General features: G+C 43.1%; 1 protein-coding gene across 3 annotated transcripts in view; it reads right to left on the bottom strand.

Moving 5' to 3' along the window:
• Window positions 1-2,819: 2,819 nt before the first annotated feature.
• unc5b (unc-5 netrin receptor B) overlaps window positions 2,820-20,285 on the bottom strand; it is a 49,299-nt gene continuing 31,833 nt past the window's right edge. Inside the window, exons 2-17 of one of the 3 annotated variants that reach the window (XM_069538278.1) lie at window positions 19,760-19,990; window positions 19,331-19,474; window positions 18,666-18,769; window positions 17,477-17,657; window positions 17,201-17,368; window positions 16,652-16,816; window positions 13,962-13,994; window positions 11,435-11,629; window positions 10,727-11,095; window positions 10,529-10,616; window positions 10,089-10,263; window positions 9,767-10,006; window positions 7,988-8,137; window positions 6,733-6,897; window positions 6,454-6,632; window positions 2,820-5,571 (exon numbers count right to left, since the gene is read on the bottom strand). In XM_069538278.1, coding sequence (XP_069394379.1) covers window positions 5,406-5,571; window positions 6,454-6,632; window positions 6,733-6,897; window positions 7,988-8,137; window positions 9,767-10,006; window positions 10,089-10,263; window positions 10,529-10,616; window positions 10,727-11,095; window positions 11,435-11,629; window positions 13,962-13,994; window positions 16,652-16,816; window positions 17,201-17,368; window positions 17,477-17,657; window positions 18,666-18,769; window positions 19,331-19,474; window positions 19,760-19,990 — 2,753 coding nt within the window. In that variant the 3' untranslated portion in view covers window positions 2,820-5,405. The remainder of the gene's footprint in view (window positions 5,572-6,453; window positions 6,633-6,732; window positions 6,898-7,987; window positions 8,138-9,766; window positions 10,007-10,088; window positions 10,264-10,528; window positions 10,617-10,726; window positions 11,096-11,434; window positions 11,630-13,961; window positions 13,995-16,651; window positions 16,817-17,200; window positions 17,369-17,476; window positions 17,658-18,665; window positions 18,770-19,330; window positions 19,475-19,759; window positions 19,991-20,285) is intronic. The other 2 variants (XM_069538279.1, XM_069538280.1) reach the window with 2 other exon arrangements.

Here is a 20,285-nt window from a genome sequence, read left to right as displayed (position 1 = left end):
GAAGACTGATTAAAAACGTATATTTCACAGAACTGAACCATCGTGATTATAAAGTGATTTATTTTGTTAAAGAATTAGTGGATTCTGGAAATCAAAATAAAATATAAAGTGACTTACTTCTATTATTTTGAAAGCCAGACCCACAAACCTGAAAAGGTTTTATTATCAGCAGTTTGCCCTTTTTCCTGTACAGCCTTTCCAAAATTAAAGCGGTGCCGGAAGCTTTTATTTTCGGTACAGCGGAGTTGAGTAAAAATAAGTTTATTCAATTATAGTTGGAGTCGATATTGCTTGAACAATTAATGCTAAATTGTTATTTACATAATATGCGGATGATAGTGATTTCTACAAACAAACAGTTATTGAGAATCCTGCTGAAAAGGCAAAAAAAAAAAAGGTTGCAATATGACATACAAATTCTGTAAAAATATCTGATACCAAAAATGTATGTGACATGAATGGGCTACCCCTTTAGAGATAGAATTGTAAATAGTCGAGACTTAACTGAGTCCAAATTAGTTTTTCGTTTGTGCTTTTGCTACTACAAAGCTCATGAAATGAAGACACACACTAAACCAAAAAAAGTTAAAAACACAGAATTTAAAACATACATATCCACGAGAAACTGTCCTTATTATAGGATGATATTTGTTGGGTTTACTTATTCTATATTGAAATTTGTGTGGTTTCTGATTCGATCTAAATACAGATCTTAAGCTTGATTTGTGAGATATGCACAAATCTAATGGTTAAAAATAAAATGTAAAGCATTTTTTTTTAAGTTTCTTCGTGAGAAATGTCTCAGGGATTTTCTTTTGATATCTTTTGTTTGTCTTTTATTAATCTGAAAACACACTCAGATATAAAACTTGTTTTGTATGGCATGTTGTAGGAGTCGATGGGATAAAGAAGTCGTGAGAATTATTTTCTGCACCTCTCGATGTTCGTTTATTTACACCATTTTCCGACCACAGAGAACTTCCGGGTGTCAGCGAAACATCCGCTTCTAACCCCATAGTGTAAACCACGTCATAACCACATCGTGCAAATCAAACACTGTGTGAACCTCAACCACAGTCTTTGGTGAATTCTGTCTATCACCTCTCCCCCCAGAAGTCACACATAAAGTCAATGTGTTGGGGCTCGAACACCGGAGCAGGGGAGGAGGTCAGGGATTTAACTGGAGGAACATGAAGGGACAGTTCTGATCTTTACACACAGTCTATGGTTGTACCACTCTGTGTACAGGCCCACTGACAGTTGATGGGTGTGCAGCACTAATGTTTACCAGTGGAGGGCACTAGAGGGCAGCATGTTAAATACCAATCACTGCACCTCTCTGCTTTATAAACATATTTACAGGAACCTGTGAAAAGAGTAAAACAACAAGTCTTCGCTGTGAAACATGACATCAAATGATTTTGTGCTCAGCTGGAATGATAAAGCGCAGACTCCCAGATCTCTGAGTAACACGAGTGGACACCACTGAACTAATTAAATGAGACACTGTCCAAACATGGAGACATTTTCTAACCCACAGCTGCTTAACTGCTCTTTCCCCTCTGCAACTACGCATCTTATTGCGAAAGACCAATCTGCACAAGTGCTCGACTGCAAATTGTTTTTTCTTTGCAGCCTAAAACCAAATATATCCTCCCTGAATGTGTATTGTAAAACTAAAACAAAGGGAATTCATAACATTAGAGTGTAAAGCTTGGATACTCAATGTGTCAGTGCAGACTGCATATCATTTAGATGAGCTATGTCGACTACCACTGTAATTTCATAATGCAGAAGAAGGATATGTGATGAAAATGTGTGTGTTTGCATAATCTGGCATCAGTGAGTTCTCAGATCAGTTTAACATGTTCTCACAGTTGATTTATTCACGTAAAAAGTAACAGAAACATGCCGTACAGGGGCGGGGCTGAAGCAGCTGTTATACCACCACTGCATGAATAAAGGGATGAATTCAGTAATGCACTGCAGGGTGGCACATCAGTCCTCAATTAGCAGTGCATCTGATGACACACACACAGGTGCAAAGTGTCGCCTGCCATCAAAGGCATAGTGCAGCTCACACTCGCTCCAGATGACTCACTGGGATGTTTGTCCTCGATATAAGAGCCTCATCTGATAAGTCCCCACACATTCAGCACTCATAAAAAACAGGCTGAAGTCAGATCTAAAGGCCCAGAGTTGAACCTCAAAGGCCACTATTAGTGTCTGTAAAACCTTGTTAATTTGAAGGCCCGACAGCTTGCCAGGGAAAAGCTTTCAAAGCTAAATGGACCTACAGGGAATGTTTCCAATGAGGTGTGAGAAAAAGAGGGGACAGGTTGAGCAGCTCTAAATTTTCCGTGGAAATGAGGTGTAATTGATAAAAACACAGACTCTATGTAACGGTGACCTTGCACTGATAAGGAGCAGGAAATATTGGAAGTTGCACCGATATTTGTTTGGTTTTTGTAAGAAAAGTTTTACCTTAATGACAACAAACAGAAACTAGAAGGTGCACCCTACACCTCTGCCACAGCCCAACATTCAACTTAACCTCAATCAAGCTAAACTAGATTTCCCACACTCATAGATTAGATCAGTTACCTGAATGTGCCTGATGTTTTCATGAAGATCCATGAATCATTAAGGGAAAATGGTGAAAATGAGAGACAGGATATCTCTCAATGATAATAAACGTGATAAAAAATTCCTGGATCTACATGATCCATATCACATCCTTCCACCAAGTTTTATGGAAATCCGTTTTTGTGTAATCTTGACCACAAACAAACACACAAACCACCAAACAAACACTGTTGTTAAACTAAGAAATATAATTTATTGCATAAAAATTGTATTTAGTTACAAGTAAGAAGGCTAGACGTTTATTTACAATTGGTACTTTTTACAGAGATAAAATAATGTCACTGATTCGATTCTGTTTTTCTTTTTTTGTAAAAATGTCTGACTTCTTGAACAAAAGGCTGAAGTTTTCTCTTGCACAGGAACAAGGTAGAATCCAGACCTAGTTCCAGCACAATGATCCAGAGCTATGGCTGAAAAATCCGACAGATACTCAAGAAATCCGGACGAATAAACACTGTGGTCTACAGCTACCAAGTCTCTGTAACAAGATTGGAGGAAAGAAAATAGTCCTGCAGAGTTCAGGGATCCAAAGTACTGAACTGGTTGAGTTCAGATTTATTTCCTCACAGGCAAAGATCTGCAGGGCTCGAGTTCATAGTGTTAGTCACGACTTGTGTTGTAGCCATTGCACCAGTTTTCTTTTTCCACGTGTGCTTTTTTTTTTTCTCAGTAGTTTCTTCCTTCGTTGGTGGATCCAGATGGAGGATTCTCCCACAGACATTTACCATCAGCACAGTTAAACCACTTCAGGATACAAAAACAAAACCCTGTCATTGCCCTGGGCTGAAAAAATAGAATTTACTATTCCAGGAAACAAAATAATTCAAAATGCTTTGCTTTTCTTTTGTACTTGCATAGCACTTACAAAGAGAAATGACAGACCTTGAGTGTGTGCACACACTGTATTTGCACATCCACCTGCCCACACACACACACACACACACTCTCACACACACGTATATTTTAAGTCCATTCACACAAAGCAGTTACGTGACTCACTGCTGGAGAGGAGGGATACTGCCTGTGTTTTGGTTTTAGTGGTTTCAAAGACATGAACACTTTATTTCTTTTTTTGCTCTCCAGGGAGAAAACAGATTCAATAACACACAGAAATTAAGTAAAGACGATGATGTTACTGACGACAGCGTTTTCAATTCCCGTCCAACAATAAACTGACAGAACGATATTGATAATGCGAGTAGCTTGAGGGGCCCTGACCACAAAGCAGGCGGCTTAGTAAAGAGGTTAACAATGCGTTATCAGATTAAGAGGACGGAGACATAATGAGCATTATGGCGATACGTTGACAGATGGACACATGTAGTTAAATGGCGTACAGAGAATAGATAGAAACATGATTCAGTTAGCGCTGAGGTAAATTTGATGGGCCCTCGCTGCCTAGTTGACACAAAGCGAGGCTAATCTATTCTGCAATATTCATCTCTGAGCAGTGGAAACCGCACTCAGTCACAGGAAAGCAAAAAGCCGATCGAAAACAGTGACCGCATTTGACATTTCACCACCTATAATCATGTTTTACACTTCATATTTTTACTTTTTGAATAGATGCACAGTTTTAAAAATAACAAATAAACATGAGACATCCACTGTGCACCTATGTCTCCCATTTGGCCCGCAGAATAAAAAATAAGACAGCAGCTCAGTAGCCTAAAGAAGCACAAATGATAAAACTGCGTCTATATATCGTGACAGCAATGACAATGGGAAACAAAAAAATCCACAAATGGATAATAACTTATAGAGCGTTCCCCAAAGGAAACTTTTAAGAGATGACCAGAAAGCTCTCCTGCAGTTTATTCTCAACAGCTCGGAGGAGTGTGGCAGCGCGATAGAGGAACGCGAGGAGAGATGAAAGAGAAACACCCAAGTGAGTCGGAAAGATGTGCCAAGGCTTTGAGGCATTTGTTGGTGCTGTACAATATAAAGAGTCAGCCGGTTGAGTTATCCACCAATTCTTAAAACACACTTCCATCAACAGAATTCGCCCTCCCACCACAAAGAGGAGGCACCTGTTGTTTAGAAGAAAAAAAAATCAGCCCAAAGCTTTAAGCTCAAGGTCTGGAACCTCGAGAGCTCTGCGCTCGTACGATTTGTTGACAGTTGAAGCAGTTAAACCGGAAATCCCAGGATGTCTCATTCAAAGGCGATTAATGACCAGTTTGTCCACGTGCATCTGTAGCCTGAGGGGGTTGTGGACGGGTCGGTGCTGCCCGTCATTCACTGCTCACACAGAGCGACAGTGGAGAAAACAAAGGCCCCTGCCATGAGGTGAGATGGTGGATAAATCATGCACTTTCATGCTGCCACTGAAACCTGGGTGATCCCATGATAGCATTTGTCTGACTGGGTTATTGTGCGTGCTGAATACATGGATTATTTTGTATTATATAAAAGAAAAGTGTCATGAAATAACACCAACAGGTGACTTCACACTTATTTTATACTTTTGTTACCCTCAGACTTTTAACTCTTGCATATGCAACATTGCTTTGGTGGATTCAAGCTGAATCAGTTATCTGAGGATGGAGATGGATTATGGTGGATGCAGCTACGGTGGCTGATCAGTGGCCAGTGGAGAGAAAGCGAGATGAGACAGAGGTAACGCAGTACGTGTGAAAACCAAAAACTCGCAGGGTGTGCATATTCATAGGCAGGTTTTCTTATTTTCATCACGCCAGTAAAAAAAAAAAGGAAAGAAAAAAAGAGAAGTCTTGTTTGCTCTCTTGTTCCGTGCCCAATCAACAATCCCCATCTGTTGTCATGACAACTAGCACTTCACTTTTGCCCATTTCTTCCAGCGCAGTCGCCAGAGAGACCAGGTCTGCGTCACCTTGGTGACAGGCTTCCCATAAGTCCAGTAGAACACCTGTGGGGCTGGGCTTTGTTGCAAAATAGTTCAAGTACCTGAGGAGAAGAAAGACAAGAGGAGTTGTATGAAGAAAAGGGCAAAAAGAAGCCTCTCCCTTATTATTGAACATTTACAGTCATTAATACTTGTTATAACACTGCTGGTGGTTACACTTCAGTTTTGAAACTATTATATCTGCTTATATCTGCCCACTAGTTCAGCAAATGGCTGTATGAGGAACACATATCTTCATCTGATCAGCTTCACATCAGGCATGAGTATTGTTAATGGTGCAATGAAGTGGAGTGTAGAATTGGGTTTGGTTTTGAATATGAGATACATTAATACAATTTAAATCATCAGGCCAGTCACACTCTGTAGCTCTGTAGTGTGTGTGTGTGGGGGGGAGTGAACTTTCATGTCGCCAGATAATAAGCAACAACATTCATATAATCACTTCCTGTTAAGCAATTTGTCTTCAAAGTAAAACCGAAACGTTTGGTCAGTTGCTGTCATGCTTTATATTGGGCTAAATTACAGAGCTTTTATTTTGATAAGTTATAGAGTCAAATATCTGAACAGTAATAAAAAAAAAATCAGTTTAATTTGATTAAAAACATTGACATTAAAATCACTGTAGATAAACGGGGTAGGATGGATGCAAAGTTTATAATTTTTGTAAAAATGAATTTATTCAATGATTATTTTAAGCCAAGCTTAAAATCAAGCTTCCTTCCAGTTCTATCAGTTTATAACTATTTTATTACAGTTGCCTGTATGTGATTTGTGCTCAATGTTATATCACACATCAACCCCAACTTCAAGCCCTTTTTAAAATTGTGACCCATACACCAAACTTTAGACACGTGACACAGATCTATCACTGCTAGCCTGACCATGCTGCCTTTCACACATTAAACCTGTGAGGCTGATCTGACCTGTCAAAGCCCAGACTGCGTGCCAGTAGCCTCCAGTCACACCCGCGAGCGCTGGGTGCATCCAAACTGGCACAGATCTTCTGGCGGATGGAGTCAGGCAAGCGAAAGGCATAGGGTCCCACTTGGGAGGAGGGCAGGCAGGTGCCTCCTGAGGGGAGGGGCGAGTGTGGCGGTAAAGTCTGGAAACGACAGGGAGGTTTGTCTCGTTTGCTTTTTGGAACAACTGTGTGGCTTCATATAGCAGTTTTCTAGATCTGTGCTTAGCTGTTAAGCCATTACCTCCTGGATGTCTGTATGCAGCTGGAATATCTGTCCCTCCCCTTCCACCTGTCGCACGCAGATCTTACAGGTGAGCTGCGACACGGCAAGGCTGCCTCTCTCCAGGCTGAAGGTGCAGTGCAGAGGTCTCTGACTGCCGCTCCAAATGTGATAGAACGGGATCTCCTGTCACATAAAAGAGAAGTGGTAAAGTGAGAATCTGGACAAAAGTGTCTACGTGGTGATTAAAGAGCCTCCGTCCTACGTGAGCAGCACAATCAGCGAACAATCTAGAACACTGTTTCCATTCGAGGAGGGTGCACTATTTTTATTTTGGTTCTGGGTGCCTCCAGCAACTGGGTCTCGAAGTGTCAGAGCACAATTTATTTCTAAAGCGCACTGTCCATAAATTAGAAACACTATCAGATTGGCCGTTTGTTTATTCAGAGAAGGTTCCGACTGCAATCTCAGTTCTGATGCCAAGAGACTGCAGCAGAGAGTTTCCATGTTTACAACAGCAGTGACTTCTATAAAGTCCACAGGCTGTTTTCTCTGAGAAAATAAACCATTCTGCTCAAGTGAAAACAGGACGTCTTGCTTGTTAATTTATAAGTAACACTGACAATCCATTGATACAAATTTTAAGCTTCTGATGATGTGTAATGTATTTAAATAGAGGCCGTATGCTCACTTCCAGACCTACAATACACATCAGTTTTAACCCCTGTCTGTTTATGTGTTGGTTGGTTTGTGAATAAAATTACACAAAAACAACTGAATGGATTTCCATAAAAATCCAGGATAGTTTCCCCCACTTTATTTAACAGAGAGATAGGGATGTTTTTTAATTTTTAATTTTACATTTTACCTATACCTTTAGGTAATAAGTTAATAATAACATACATTTCCAAAACAGCCGTGTGCATGTTTGGCGCATGTGCATAAGCCAGCTAATTCTAAAGTTTTTACTTATTCAACACATTACTTACTTAAATAACATGTCCTATATTACATGTAACATGCCAACCATATTTCATGAATAATAATAAGAAAATATAATTTTAATCTTAAAATCGTCACACACAAAATACATGTGACCTCTTTGTCACAATAGAAAAATTGGACATGAGCTGCTTAATTAATTTAACCGATTCAATTAACCAAACCACCACAGAAATTTGGTGCAGGTCAAATTTTAGGCAACTGTGAAGCCTTGACGGAGGTTTATGAGCACTACTGAGTGTCATATAGTGTTTTTTCTGGTGCATTATGTTACCTGGTACTTGGCCAGTAGTTTGCTCCTCCAGTGGGTGTGGGGAATGTCATGGATGGACAGGCGCAGGTTGTGGTAGCTGTCTTTGAAGAGCAGCGGCTTGGGATCCTCCAGCAGAACTCCACCCAGACTCCTTTCCAAATCCAGCACCTCCTGCACAGGCGGAGAGGAGAGGAGAAGACGGGCTTTTAGAAACATGCACATTCGATCACTTTTATTATGGATTTATAATTCTAACACATTGGAGAGCATACTTTCTCAAATGCTTAATTAAAATGTGTCGTGCACTCCCGGAGTCGGCATCCCCAAATGGATATGTGTGAGCGCTAACAGTCTGAAAGCTGTTTAAACTCTAGCAGCCAGGAACCATGTGATCTGATGCCAGTAGAACTGAACGCGGCACGCTCATGTTTACTACCCCGGCTGGTCTGTGAACACTTCACACAAAAGGGACCGGGAGAGGGAAAATATTTAACGTCAGTCATTCCAACTTTGACTGGATGCTCTTTTGTTGTTTGGTATGGAGCTTGTATTGTGCTGTGCTATTTTGAGGCTTCTATTGGGACAGGAAAGATCCAACATGTGACGCCCCCAGAATGTAATTTTTAGAAACAGGAAGAATCTGCAGGATCAGTTTGGACGGGAGGCTGATCCTCTATATCCCTGAACCACTATGGAAATAAGCTATATTAACTTTTACTGTTATTATCATGTGTCACGCTTCGATTTCACATTTCTATTTATACTTCTATTTTATTATATTTCATGTAGTACTTGTTTTTGTAGTATTGGTTTTGCATGTCCAGGTCCTCTGCGAGGATTGATCTTGCTCTTTTATTTGGATTTCTTAACTTTTTTAACCATTTAGATAGATTTAATAGATTGTTTGTGACATTATAGAACCAAACCAAGCTCTTTCATAGAGACCCAGCTACAACAGACAATTTTAAATTAGTGCAGATTTAAATTGAATTATTATTTACCAATGTATGTCTGTTAATGCTTCCTTGGTTGTGTCCAGAGCATGTGTGGAATTAAAAGACGCTGGTGTCGATGTGCTGTTTATAAAAGCACATGATCTTCACAGATTAATCAATGCCTCACGTCCTGCCTTTCCCTGCTGCAACATTCCTCCTCACCTGAACGCTCTGGAGATTTCTGTGTTGTGAATGCGTCTTAGTGGAGACTCTCCTGCTGCGTTGTTTGTGTTCTGGAGAACATGTCGGCTATTCGGCTGCACACATTCATACAATGCTTCTATACACACGCTGCAGTAAAGCCTTCAGGGGCAAACTGGAGTTCAGGTCTTGCTAAAGGACACTGCAGTACGGAGTGGAGGAGCCAGGGATCAAACCGCAGATCTTCTGGTGGATAACCTGCACTACCTCCTAAGCCACAGACACCAGAGCCTCTGTGGCTCCAGACAGAGCAGTCAAAAATTACTGAATCAGCTTTAGTTGGGGGTACAAGCGAAAAAAAAAAATCTTTGTTTGGATCACCTCTTTTTGAGAATTGCTGCACAAAGATGCATTAGCTGCCACTTGCTCAACGCACCTGAATCTCCACCAGAATTGTTGGCAGACGAGTTATACTTTGAGTAATGTCGGTGCCCAGTTTTGACAAGAAAGAAGAATGAGTGGAAGAAAAGAAGACAGTATCGGTGGCTCTGCTGCATTAATTCTGGTTCTTTTTTCGTGTCCAGTACTGTTACAGAAGTGCAATGCTTAATCGGTGGAGAAAAAGACACACTAGAAGAATAAAGGATAGCAACACAATCAGTACCTTGAGGGCATGCGGGGTGTCATGGATGCAGTAGATCCTGAGGCTGAAGTCCAGCGAGAGGCACGGTGCTCGGGGGGCGAACAGAGCCAGCTGCAGGCGTTTGCAGGCGGGCTGTGGAGGGCAGGACTGACCCACCAGGCCGTACGTCCCCAGCTGCTCCATGAGCACGTGACAACACTCCTCCTCCAGTTGCAGGTAGCAAGGAGACGACAAAGTCTCTTCGCCCACCGTCAGCACCTCCTGAAAAAGAAGCACGGTTCAGTGACGCAACAGCAGCCTAACGTGATCGCCATTATTTGATTCCAGTTTTAAGCTGCCTGACCTCCCACGCCCCCTGGTGCGTCTGCGTCTTAAGTGTGAGGGTCCAGTCAGGTGTGGGCGTGTCTAGCTGAGCACAGTGGGGCAACGTGAGGACCACAGGACGGTTCAGCAGCATGCCGGACGGACCGCAGCTCACCACAGGACTTAGTACAGTCTGACTGCCCTCTGAGGGTAGCCTGTAAATGTCCCCCCCACACACACAGGGAAAACAGTTGCAGAAAAAATCACACTTCATTTATAAAAGAACAAAGGGAATATCAGACTTCCAGAGAATTGGCAAGAAATTAATCTAGTCAAATATCTGTGTATAATCCAAGTCAAGTGGGATAACTTCCAAATAATCTTCATGTGATTTACAGTAGGCAAGGCTTGCATGGGAGATATTCTGCTGTAGTCTGCTTCATGGTTGCAAAGGAAATGAATGAAACAGACGGCACTCACGTTGTTTTGTCCCACTTGTTGATAATGAGGTACATCTCGTAGAACTTCCCCTGGGGGATTGTGCCAGGGGGGACCAGCAGACTCACACCTAAGGCAGAAAGCGTCATGACTTTTCTTGTCTTACGTGTGACTAAGTGGACACGTCATTGCTCAATAGAGCACACGAATCTTCCCATTTGTGCATGAAACAACAGTTACCTGTGTTGGGGATGGTGAGGCGTCCTCCCAGGTTACCCAGGGTGGCACTGGTGCTTAGCCCGGGCTCTCTGGACAGTGTGTGACTGTGGTAGTCTCGCTCTCTACCCACAGTGCCCACCGACTTCAGGCTGAGGATCTCCCCGTCGCTAATGACCATGTCGGCGGGGAGCTCCATGGAGGAGAGTGTGGCGGAGTTGTACACCTTGATTTTGAGACTGGGCAGGGGGTCCAGCAGGGGCGAGGTGGTCATAGGGATCTTGTGGGGGCTGTCGTTCACCACGTGCTGCAGTGAGAAGAGCGGCCCACGGAAAGTCCCTGCTGTGGCTGTCAGATCCGGAGGAGCTGAGGGATGCAGAGGGTGAGGGTTATCTGTGGACGCAGGAGGAGAGAGGATCTGCTCGCTTATCACCAGAAAGGACACAGGCAGGACAGAGAGCGCCGAGAGTGATGCCAGTGAAACAGATTAATGCTAATTAATATTTGATGGCAAGACCAAGAGAAGGGATACCATAGCAAATGCTTAAAATATTAAAAAAAATGTAATGTAGTAAAGAATGGAGACATGATGAAGCGAGGGGAGATAACAGAGAATTAATTTAAAAGCTGCTATAGATAGCTGCGTGATAATTAAATGAATTGTGAAGAAGATTGTGAAAACAAACACAATGATTAAAAGAAAAAGAGAAATGAATTGAATGAAGTGTTTACCTTGTCTGGGAGGCTTGTAGTTGCCGGGGTGGAAAGCGGTTGTGAGTGCGGATGAGGAATCTGTGATGTCTCCATGGAGATGGCGGCGTCTGCGACGATAAGCGAGCCCTCCCACGCACAGCGCCAGGATCACGCACAACAGCAGGGCCACCACCAGACCAGCGTAGACTGCTACGCCCATACCTGGAGCTAGCGCTGGAAAGAAGGACAACAACGAGAGTTAGGAGACACAGGAAAAAACATACAGACACAAATACAATGGAAACACAAAGGAAAACCATTTAGGAAGGAATGATGGGGAAAGGAAAATTCATTCATGAGAAGTCATCTGATTTGCTGCAGGAAATAGTATAAATTAGTTGTTGGGGTATTAGTTAGTGTTGACAAGATTAGTCAATTAATTAATTAGTCCACAGGCTATAAATAACTTTTCTCCAGCTACAAAAATTAAATCTGTTGCATTCGACAAATCAAGAGACGAAGACATCATCTTGCACAATACTTAATCTCGATCATCTATACTGTCTGACGTGTCTGACTTCCTGATTAACCAAAACAAATTACCAACAGATTAATCAGCGGTGAAAATGGTCGCAGCCCTTTTCTTACAGATAGATTCAGATTTGTTCATGTCTATCTTGAGACAACACTGACAAGACCACTAGTGCATTAAATGAGTTGTCGGTCGCTTTAATTTTTTGCCATGTCCACACAGAGTTCGAGGGGATCCGTCCTCGTACATGATTCCTTTGTAGCAGATGAAGGACGAGACTCACAGTGCTTGATCTATGTTAAAATACTCTCAGAAGTTCCTGCTGAAGCTAATGTGAGGCTTCAACAGTCAGAGTACGTCGGATTAAGTGTGTATCTGCCAAAAATAAAGATTGTGTTGAATTTAATGCAGAGGGTAAACGTTACATACAATTTTAAAAGTTGTGGAAAAAGATCCCTGGTGAAGCCAGACCCCCTGTGATGAGCTATTGGCATTGGAAGTTAGAAAACGAGCTTCAGCTGAAACCTTATAATGCATTATTTACACAGAACTAGGACAGTGGACTTTGTCCAACCATCTGTTACATTGGAATTGCATTAGGGAGGAGATCGCTCCCGCGCCAGCAAAGAGAGGAGCCACAATCATGGTGACGGATGACTCTTTCAGTGTACGTGTGGACGTGTGAGTGTTGTTTTAAGATAGAATGAAAATGTGAAGCTATTCTTTAACTATGGCAGCCGGCTCCATCCTTTTTTCTCTATGTTGTGAGTGGTCAGCACACCACGGCCTCCTCTTCCACACAAGCAGAGCCAGGCCCAACCCAGACACGTGAGCCAGTCACACTACAGCAGAAAAGACAAGGAGAGAGGTTGGCCAGAGACAAAGAAAAAGCAACAAAAAAAAAAGAGAGAGAGAGAGTAGACAGGCTGGATAAAGAGAGGAGAAGAGAGCTAGAGGAGAGGCAATTTGGCAAAAGGGAGAGGAAGAAGCCTGATAAGGTTGTGATTTGTTGAGAGGACAGAGGGATTATAAGTATGGTGAGGAGAAAAAAGATAAGGATAAAAGTGCTTGAGGAAGAGGCCTGTGTTAACAGAGCAGGGAAGAGTGGGGAAGAAGTTGTGAGGAAAGCGTCGACACTACGCAGCAGCAGCGAGAGTGGAAGGAGGAACGGGCGGAGAGAGGAAGAGGAAAGCCAGAGGCAGACAGGCTGGCAGAGGAGAGCTCCCATGCTCACGTGGCGCGATGGAACCAAATCTGACAGCCGTCCGCACTTGTTACCAGAAACGGAACAATGGCGAATTAGGTGCATTACTGTGGCTGCTCTCCCCTGAGCCCACGTCACATTGAGCAAGAGGAATTACCATCACTTCAAATGTAAACTATATCACAGATTAACGGAAAGTCAGACGGAAATCAACAGCTTTTCTCCAGGAAGTTACGACACCTCCACTCACAGAGTCTCAGTTTATAGACGTGTCCTTAAGCTCATCCATGACAGAGCTTGCAGATTTTCTCTGTGTCATGTTGGGTCAGAACGAGCTGAACTGGTTCTCTTATGTTTAACAAATTCAAACATTTATTTATTATTACTGTAACCCCCCCCCCACACACACACACACACACACACACACACACCCCATGCTACAGTTGCAGCCAGCTGTCATGTAAGTGGAGCAATGTGCAAAAATGAAGCCAGCCCGGAAACCTATGCTACGCTTACTCAACATAATGGACAGGATGGGTTAACAACGATCGTAAGCTAACTGGACAAGAAGGTGAGCAGCGGCTTCCTGAGCTCGATCTGAGATGACAACAGAGTGTGGACGGGCAGACTCGACACAAATGATGCACACTCGTATCCACGTGCCAACACAGATGTTAGGACTCCTAACCTGTATGAGCTCACACTCTCACACACAAACACGCACGCACGCACGCACGCACGCACGCACGCACGCACGCACGCACACACACACATACAGTACAAACAGTATGAGGCAGAGAAAGAGTGAAGTCATGGGAAGGTGAACTTACGATGGGTTGCATGTTCAATAGAAATCTTTTTATCTGTTTGAACAGGAGAAAAAACAGGAGAAGAAAGGAAGAAAAACATAAAACATAAAAATGGATGGACTAGTCGTTATGCAAATGAAAGATACAGCAACATAATGCAAAGCAGAAAACGGCTAAAGGAAACAATAGCTTGTCAATATGAAAATACAAATGTAAACATAAAGGGCATACCGAGAACAAGAAAACAGACTTTATACCCACACAATAAATGACCCATATCTGGGGATGTGTTATAGAAGGTGCAGCATTGTGGAATAACTGTTTATATAATGTAGAGAGTAGATAAATGTAGAGGGGTAGCACAGTGGTGTGGTGATTAGCACTGTCGACCTGTTCGAATCCAAGTTTGGCCAGGGTCTCTCTGTTTGCACTTTCTCTCCCGTGTCTGCGAGGCTTTTCTCCAGATACTAAAACTGCCTCCCGCAGTCCAAAGACAAAGAGTTTGCTTGTCTTTATTAAGGTAATTGAAGCCTCTGAATTGATAGTAGGTGTCTATGGTTGTTTGTCTCTGTATGTTGGCCCTGTGATATGCTGACTGTGGTGGAAATTCTTGGTGAGAGAAATTACATTTCTCGCAAACTCTCTTTTGAGAATTTATTGAAGCAGGAAATACAACAGAGAATATAACAAAAAATAACAAAGGTATCTAAGAATATAACCAAGTATCTATCAGAATCTATCAGGTTCTATATTCAGCTGAATAGGAAAGAGTTCTCAATATCACAATGTGAAGCAGAAGTCTGACAGAGTTCACTGCTCCAGATATTTATGATATTCTAGTCGTATAACTATCGTCAGATAGAGGAAACATTTTCAACAATGATTCTTCTGTTAACGCAGTCAGTACTGGACCAAAGCCAGTTCGGTTGGTCGCATCTGCATCTTTGTTTCTTACAAGGTTAAGGAAGGTTCATGCACAAAAGGTAAAGGAAAGTTCATGGAGTAGAAAGACATTTCATACGAGGTACAGACAGTTAAAATTTCCATTACACTGGCGACCTGTCCAGGGTGTACCCCGCCTCTTGCCCAATGTCAGCTGGGATTGGCTCCAGCTCCCAATGCGACCCTCAAAAGATAAGCGGTTTAGAAAATGGATGGATGGATGATGTCGAGTACAAGAGAAAATGAATATAAAAGTCTATTAGAAATGGGTTTGGAGAAGTTTTAGATGAGATTGGTAAAGATAAAGACAGACGTAAACATGAGTGAGGGCCCTGGTGTTGTGTGGTACATGTAGCTGACGACGTAGATTTAAAACCATATAATTATGATGTAAATCCCACAGAATATGTTATCACCTTCATCCTGACAGGAACCGTCTTTTCCAACATAAGAACAACATGAATCATCACTGAGCGAGTGTCGAAAACACCTCATCGCTCGAGCATCATCAAAACACCAAATGTTTTCTCTCGGATCTCCCAAACATCCAGCAGCAATTAAGACTCCGGCAGGATGCAGCGATGAGGATGGTTAGTGGCGTCTCAGAGTATTTTACATTTATGACTTTAGCTGATTCCCAGAGGGATTAACAAAAAGAGAAACTCTTGATCGTCAGAGTCAGGATGTCTTCGGGATGTTTGCGACCGCTGCATAATCACATTTAGTGTGGAAATTGAATAAGTCAGTCAGTAACCTGCAGGTTGCAGAGTGACACCTTCACAGATTCTTATACAGCGCAGTGCCTCCCATCTCCCCCTTCTGTCAGACCGACTTGAGAGCATGTTTTCCTGACGGCCTCCAGAGAACGCTGGGCTCTCTGCAGCCAAATCAGAAAATGTATTTGTCTAATCTGTCTGCTCTGTGGAAGCCTGTTTATGTGAAGAGTCGCGTGTAGGTCTGATGGAGTTGAAGCCACACCACTGCACTTAATGTGGATATGATCCCCCACCGTTGCATGTGCATTTACAAGGTTCGTGCGTGTGCTCGGATGTGTTGGTTTCTGTGTGTGCTTAAGTGTGTACTTGAACGTATCTCACTGCCTCTGTGGATGTGCGTCTCTAAGATTCTAATGCGCTGTCAGCTGGATTCCTCCGTGCTCATCACAGGCTGCACACTGGGCGTCAGTGTGAGTCTGACTCACTCTCATATGCTCTTCCCTGTGCTAATTTTCGACTTGGCCGTGTCATGCTCACTTCCCACTCCATGCGCTTCCTTAGTGTGCACTCGCTCTCCCTCTCCCTTTCTCCCTCTCCATCTGTGCTTTTTAGATGTGGATCACTTTTCTTTGCGAACCTAAATTCTCCCTCGTGAAACATCTGTCTGAGATGTTCTTTTCATCTCACTCTACAACATTTGTACTCTCACATTGCTGCAATTACTAAAGCACCTTGGGAATACAGTTTCATACAGAGTAGCTTTGAAATTAAATCCACCGCATAAAACCGAAGCATGAGCAAAGAAATCACTGGCTCAAAAAACGTACTATTATCTGAAGCAACAAATATGCTGTAAGGGAGCTGACCCCTATAGAAACACATTTATTTAGATAGACAGCTCAGGTGAACTGAATTCACCAGATGCTGATCTCTACTAAAGGCAACTTAGGAATTAGAAGACATTACATGAGGAATTATATATGAGCTAAATATTTACTCCCTTTTGACATTTAACAACCACCCCAGTTCAAATGAATTGATCTGGTGACTTACTACGTGTACACAGCCCCTCAGTGCAGTTTTTGCTCTCCATCATGCTGCCGCTGCAGTGCTTCCCTCCGTTCCTGGGAGGGGGAGCTTGGCACTCGCGGCTGCGCCAGTGGGTGCACTCTGTACCACAGGCGGACCACTTTGCCCACTCTGTCCAGCCTCCATCCACTGGAATGATACAGCGCAGATGTAAGTCATTTAATAGCTAGCCAACAGCTAAATCACTCCAGGTAGAGGGGGAATTGGGCGTGACATTACAGTGCAGCACGATGCATATGTAATGACTGGAAGTGCAAAACTTTTTGGGACTTTAGAGTGAAGGTGGTCTGACACAGGGGCAAAGCAATAAGAACCAGAATGATATGTGACAGCAAATCATAACACTGTGTTTCTGATCTACATGACATACATGATCAAATGAGAGAATTTACATGACCACATGAACAAATTATATGATGAAGTTTTAAAATTTATGTTGATATTTCTTTGCCCATTTGGAAAAAAAACATACAATGTATATTTATTTTAAATGTAAATAATGCAGATGTTCACCTGGACACAGTGTGGTGCAGGTCACCCTCTGGAAGGGCGGACCCTCACAGAAGGCGCCACCGTTCAGAGGAGCAGGATTGGTGCAGCTGCGTGTCCGTCGCTGCCAGCCCCGCCCACACTGAGCATTGCACTCTGACCATTCAGTCCAAGAAGACCAACCTCCACTCACTGACAGAGAGACAGATCAATTAATGTGCTAATATACCCCCAAGCCATCATTTCATAGTTCTGTATCATGGCTGACATCTATGATGAATGGCAGGAGGTTTGCGTTACCGTAAACGATGAGAGTCGCCGTGCTGCTGCGTCTTTTGGCCACCACGTTACGAGCCACACACGTGTAGTTTGCCGTGTCTGAGAGTCTGGCCTGTTTTATGATCAGATCATGGTCAATGGTGATCAGGAAGTTGGAATCCTGTGACGGAGCAATGGCTTCCTCGTTCTTCAGCCAGTCAACCTGTGAAGAAGCAGGAACAGACACATTTACAGCACCGGGATTAAAACGATAAAACTTTGCCACAAGAAATTAGTTTAGTTTAGACAAACTCTCAGCCGTCTGTGTTGTTTCTATTTGGACTGATGGATGGACTAATTTTTTTGGCAGATATTTCTTCACATAAATCATTGTACAAATTAGCAGGTGTGTATGCATAAACATGAGTCGGCACAAAACACACAGACTCATTCAGTATAAACCTGCAGTGTTAAGCCACGGCTCAATATTTGATCTTTTTTGTTTAGAGTGACTTCTTTTGTCCAAACTGACACACACTCCACAATAATCGCAGAAAACAACCACAAATAATGCAATTGGTGATCATTTTTAAATTCCAGTTTTCTTGCGATCACATAACTTTATCATGCTAGGGACTTTTTATGTAACATAATAACCATGCAACAATGCCTGGCAGAACATAAATATAAAAACCTACATTTCTGACTCATTTTTTTCTATTTTAATATATTGTTACACTGCCTTTTATGAGAGAAGTAAAAATTTCTGATGCCGTGTCGTACAGTTGGAGAAGCTTAGTGTAAAAACCTGACACAAAGTGGATTTAAGTTCTGCCTTCTTTTACTTTGTTGCTCAAATAACTGAGCGTATTATTACTGATCGCTTTATGGTTTAAGGAGGTTTTTTTCTTGATGGTGTCACGTAGCTGGATGCTCTTAAATCTTTCAAACTTCAGTGGCTTGCCCTTTTCTTCGCTCTTGCTTTATGTTGCTGTAAACTGTAGTGCATAAATGTGTACGATCGATTATTGATTAGCTAGCCCTCTGCTTTGTTGTCTCCCTAAAACACATGGACTCGCAAGACACAACAAGATATAAATATATTTGATGTATTTACTGCCCATTTATATCTAGAGCATTAATTTAACCCCAATGGCGATGGAAGACTAACATGTGAAATAGAAAATGAGCGTGGCTAAATGAGTGCAGGGATGAGGAGGGGGAGAGCTACCTCAGCAGCTGGCATTCCCTCCGGGGGGCGACACTGCAGGAGCACCTCCTGCTCCAGCCGCACCTCCCGCCCCAGTGGCTCCTGCTCAAAGTTCTTCCTCAGGTCTGCAGTGGGCAACACAAGTGTAGTCAACAAATAGTGAAGCATGCTTCATGACAGCAGTGTGACACCCTGTTTATCTAGGTGCCAATGTTTGTCAGACGAGCGCGCGCTCACGCATGCATGCACACGCACAGGCGCACACGAACACACACGCGCGCGCGCACACAAACACACACACACACACACACACACACACACACACACACACACACACACACACACACACACACACACACACACACACACACACACACACACACACACACAAAGCTCCAAAAAGCCTCTGTAACTCGTCGTTTTTTTCCTTAATACCCTCATAAACATGCACAGTGTCAATCACCCTGCACCACACATTACCACAAGGGACTAAGACGGAATGCAACAGCAAGTTCATTTGCATATATACTAAAGCTGACAAGAGAAAAGTCAGAAACATTTGCCCTTCTGCTATCTCGCTTCCCACTTTTCACTCTGTCTCTCACACACACACACACACACACACACACACATACACACACACACACACACACACACACACACACACACACACACTCGATACTGACATGCAATGCGAACATAGGCACGGTTGCTCTTGGTGGTGCCAGCTGAGCTCCAGGCCACACACTGGCACCAGTAGTCCTCCAGCCCAAACAGCTCCTCCACCTGGGTCCTCGACACGGAGATGTCCACTTCCCTCACCACCAGTCCTGAGCAGAGAGAGAGAGAGAGAGAGTGAGAGAGAGTGAGAGAGAGGGGTTGAGAGAGACTAGTGGGCCGTATTTTTGACAGTGCATATAAATAATGCATTGGCTACAGGCCAAAAGCTGTTAATGTGCACATAAAACCCTATAGGAGCTAATGGATTATGTAGTTGAAAATTATGTTTGTAATTGAGTATGATGTTTATGACTGTGAAATACAAGGTGAAATTACTGTGTGTGGTTGTGTCTTCAGTACAGATCTCTGTTTGTGTGTGTGTGTATGCATATTACCTGTGATCTGGTCCAGGTTCTCCCTGGTGACGTGATCGTTCTGATTGACCCATTCTCCGTTGCACTTAAAGTAGATCTGTGTGGCCGGCGACGCCCGGCACCGCAGCTGGACTGGCCGGTTCTTCACGATGAAAGCGTCTTCTGGCTCCAGAAGGAATTCTGGGAGAGGCTCTGCCGGTGCTGAGGGGAAGGAGTCGGGGAGGACCTCTGCCTCGCTGTAGTCACTGCTTTCTGGAAACAGAAAACAGAAGTGGTCAGGATGGAAAGATTTGAGTTAAAGTGCCCTCCAGCTGGAGGCAGAGCAGCGAGTCTCCATCAGTATTTGGATCTTGAACTCTGACCTCCCCAACAGGGACGTCAAAGATAAAGAAAATGACAAATTTATCCCATGGCGATCAATCTGCTATCACATAACTGGAGGGGATTGTGTGTGTGACAGCTTGTCTTGTGTGTCTCAATCCAGCTTTAGGGCATGTATGAACAGTTCTGTCAGTGGGGTTGCACTGCATACATTAAGAGAACCCAA

Source organism: Paralichthys olivaceus, chromosome 14, assembly GCF_024713975.1.
Source record: "Paralichthys olivaceus isolate ysfri-2021 chromosome 14, ASM2471397v2, whole genome shotgun sequence".
Taxonomy (NCBI): domain Eukaryota; kingdom Metazoa; phylum Chordata; class Actinopteri; order Pleuronectiformes; family Paralichthyidae; genus Paralichthys; species Paralichthys olivaceus.
The sequence above is the reverse complement of the archived record's forward strand: the minus strand, read 5'-3'. Positions and strand labels throughout refer to the sequence as shown.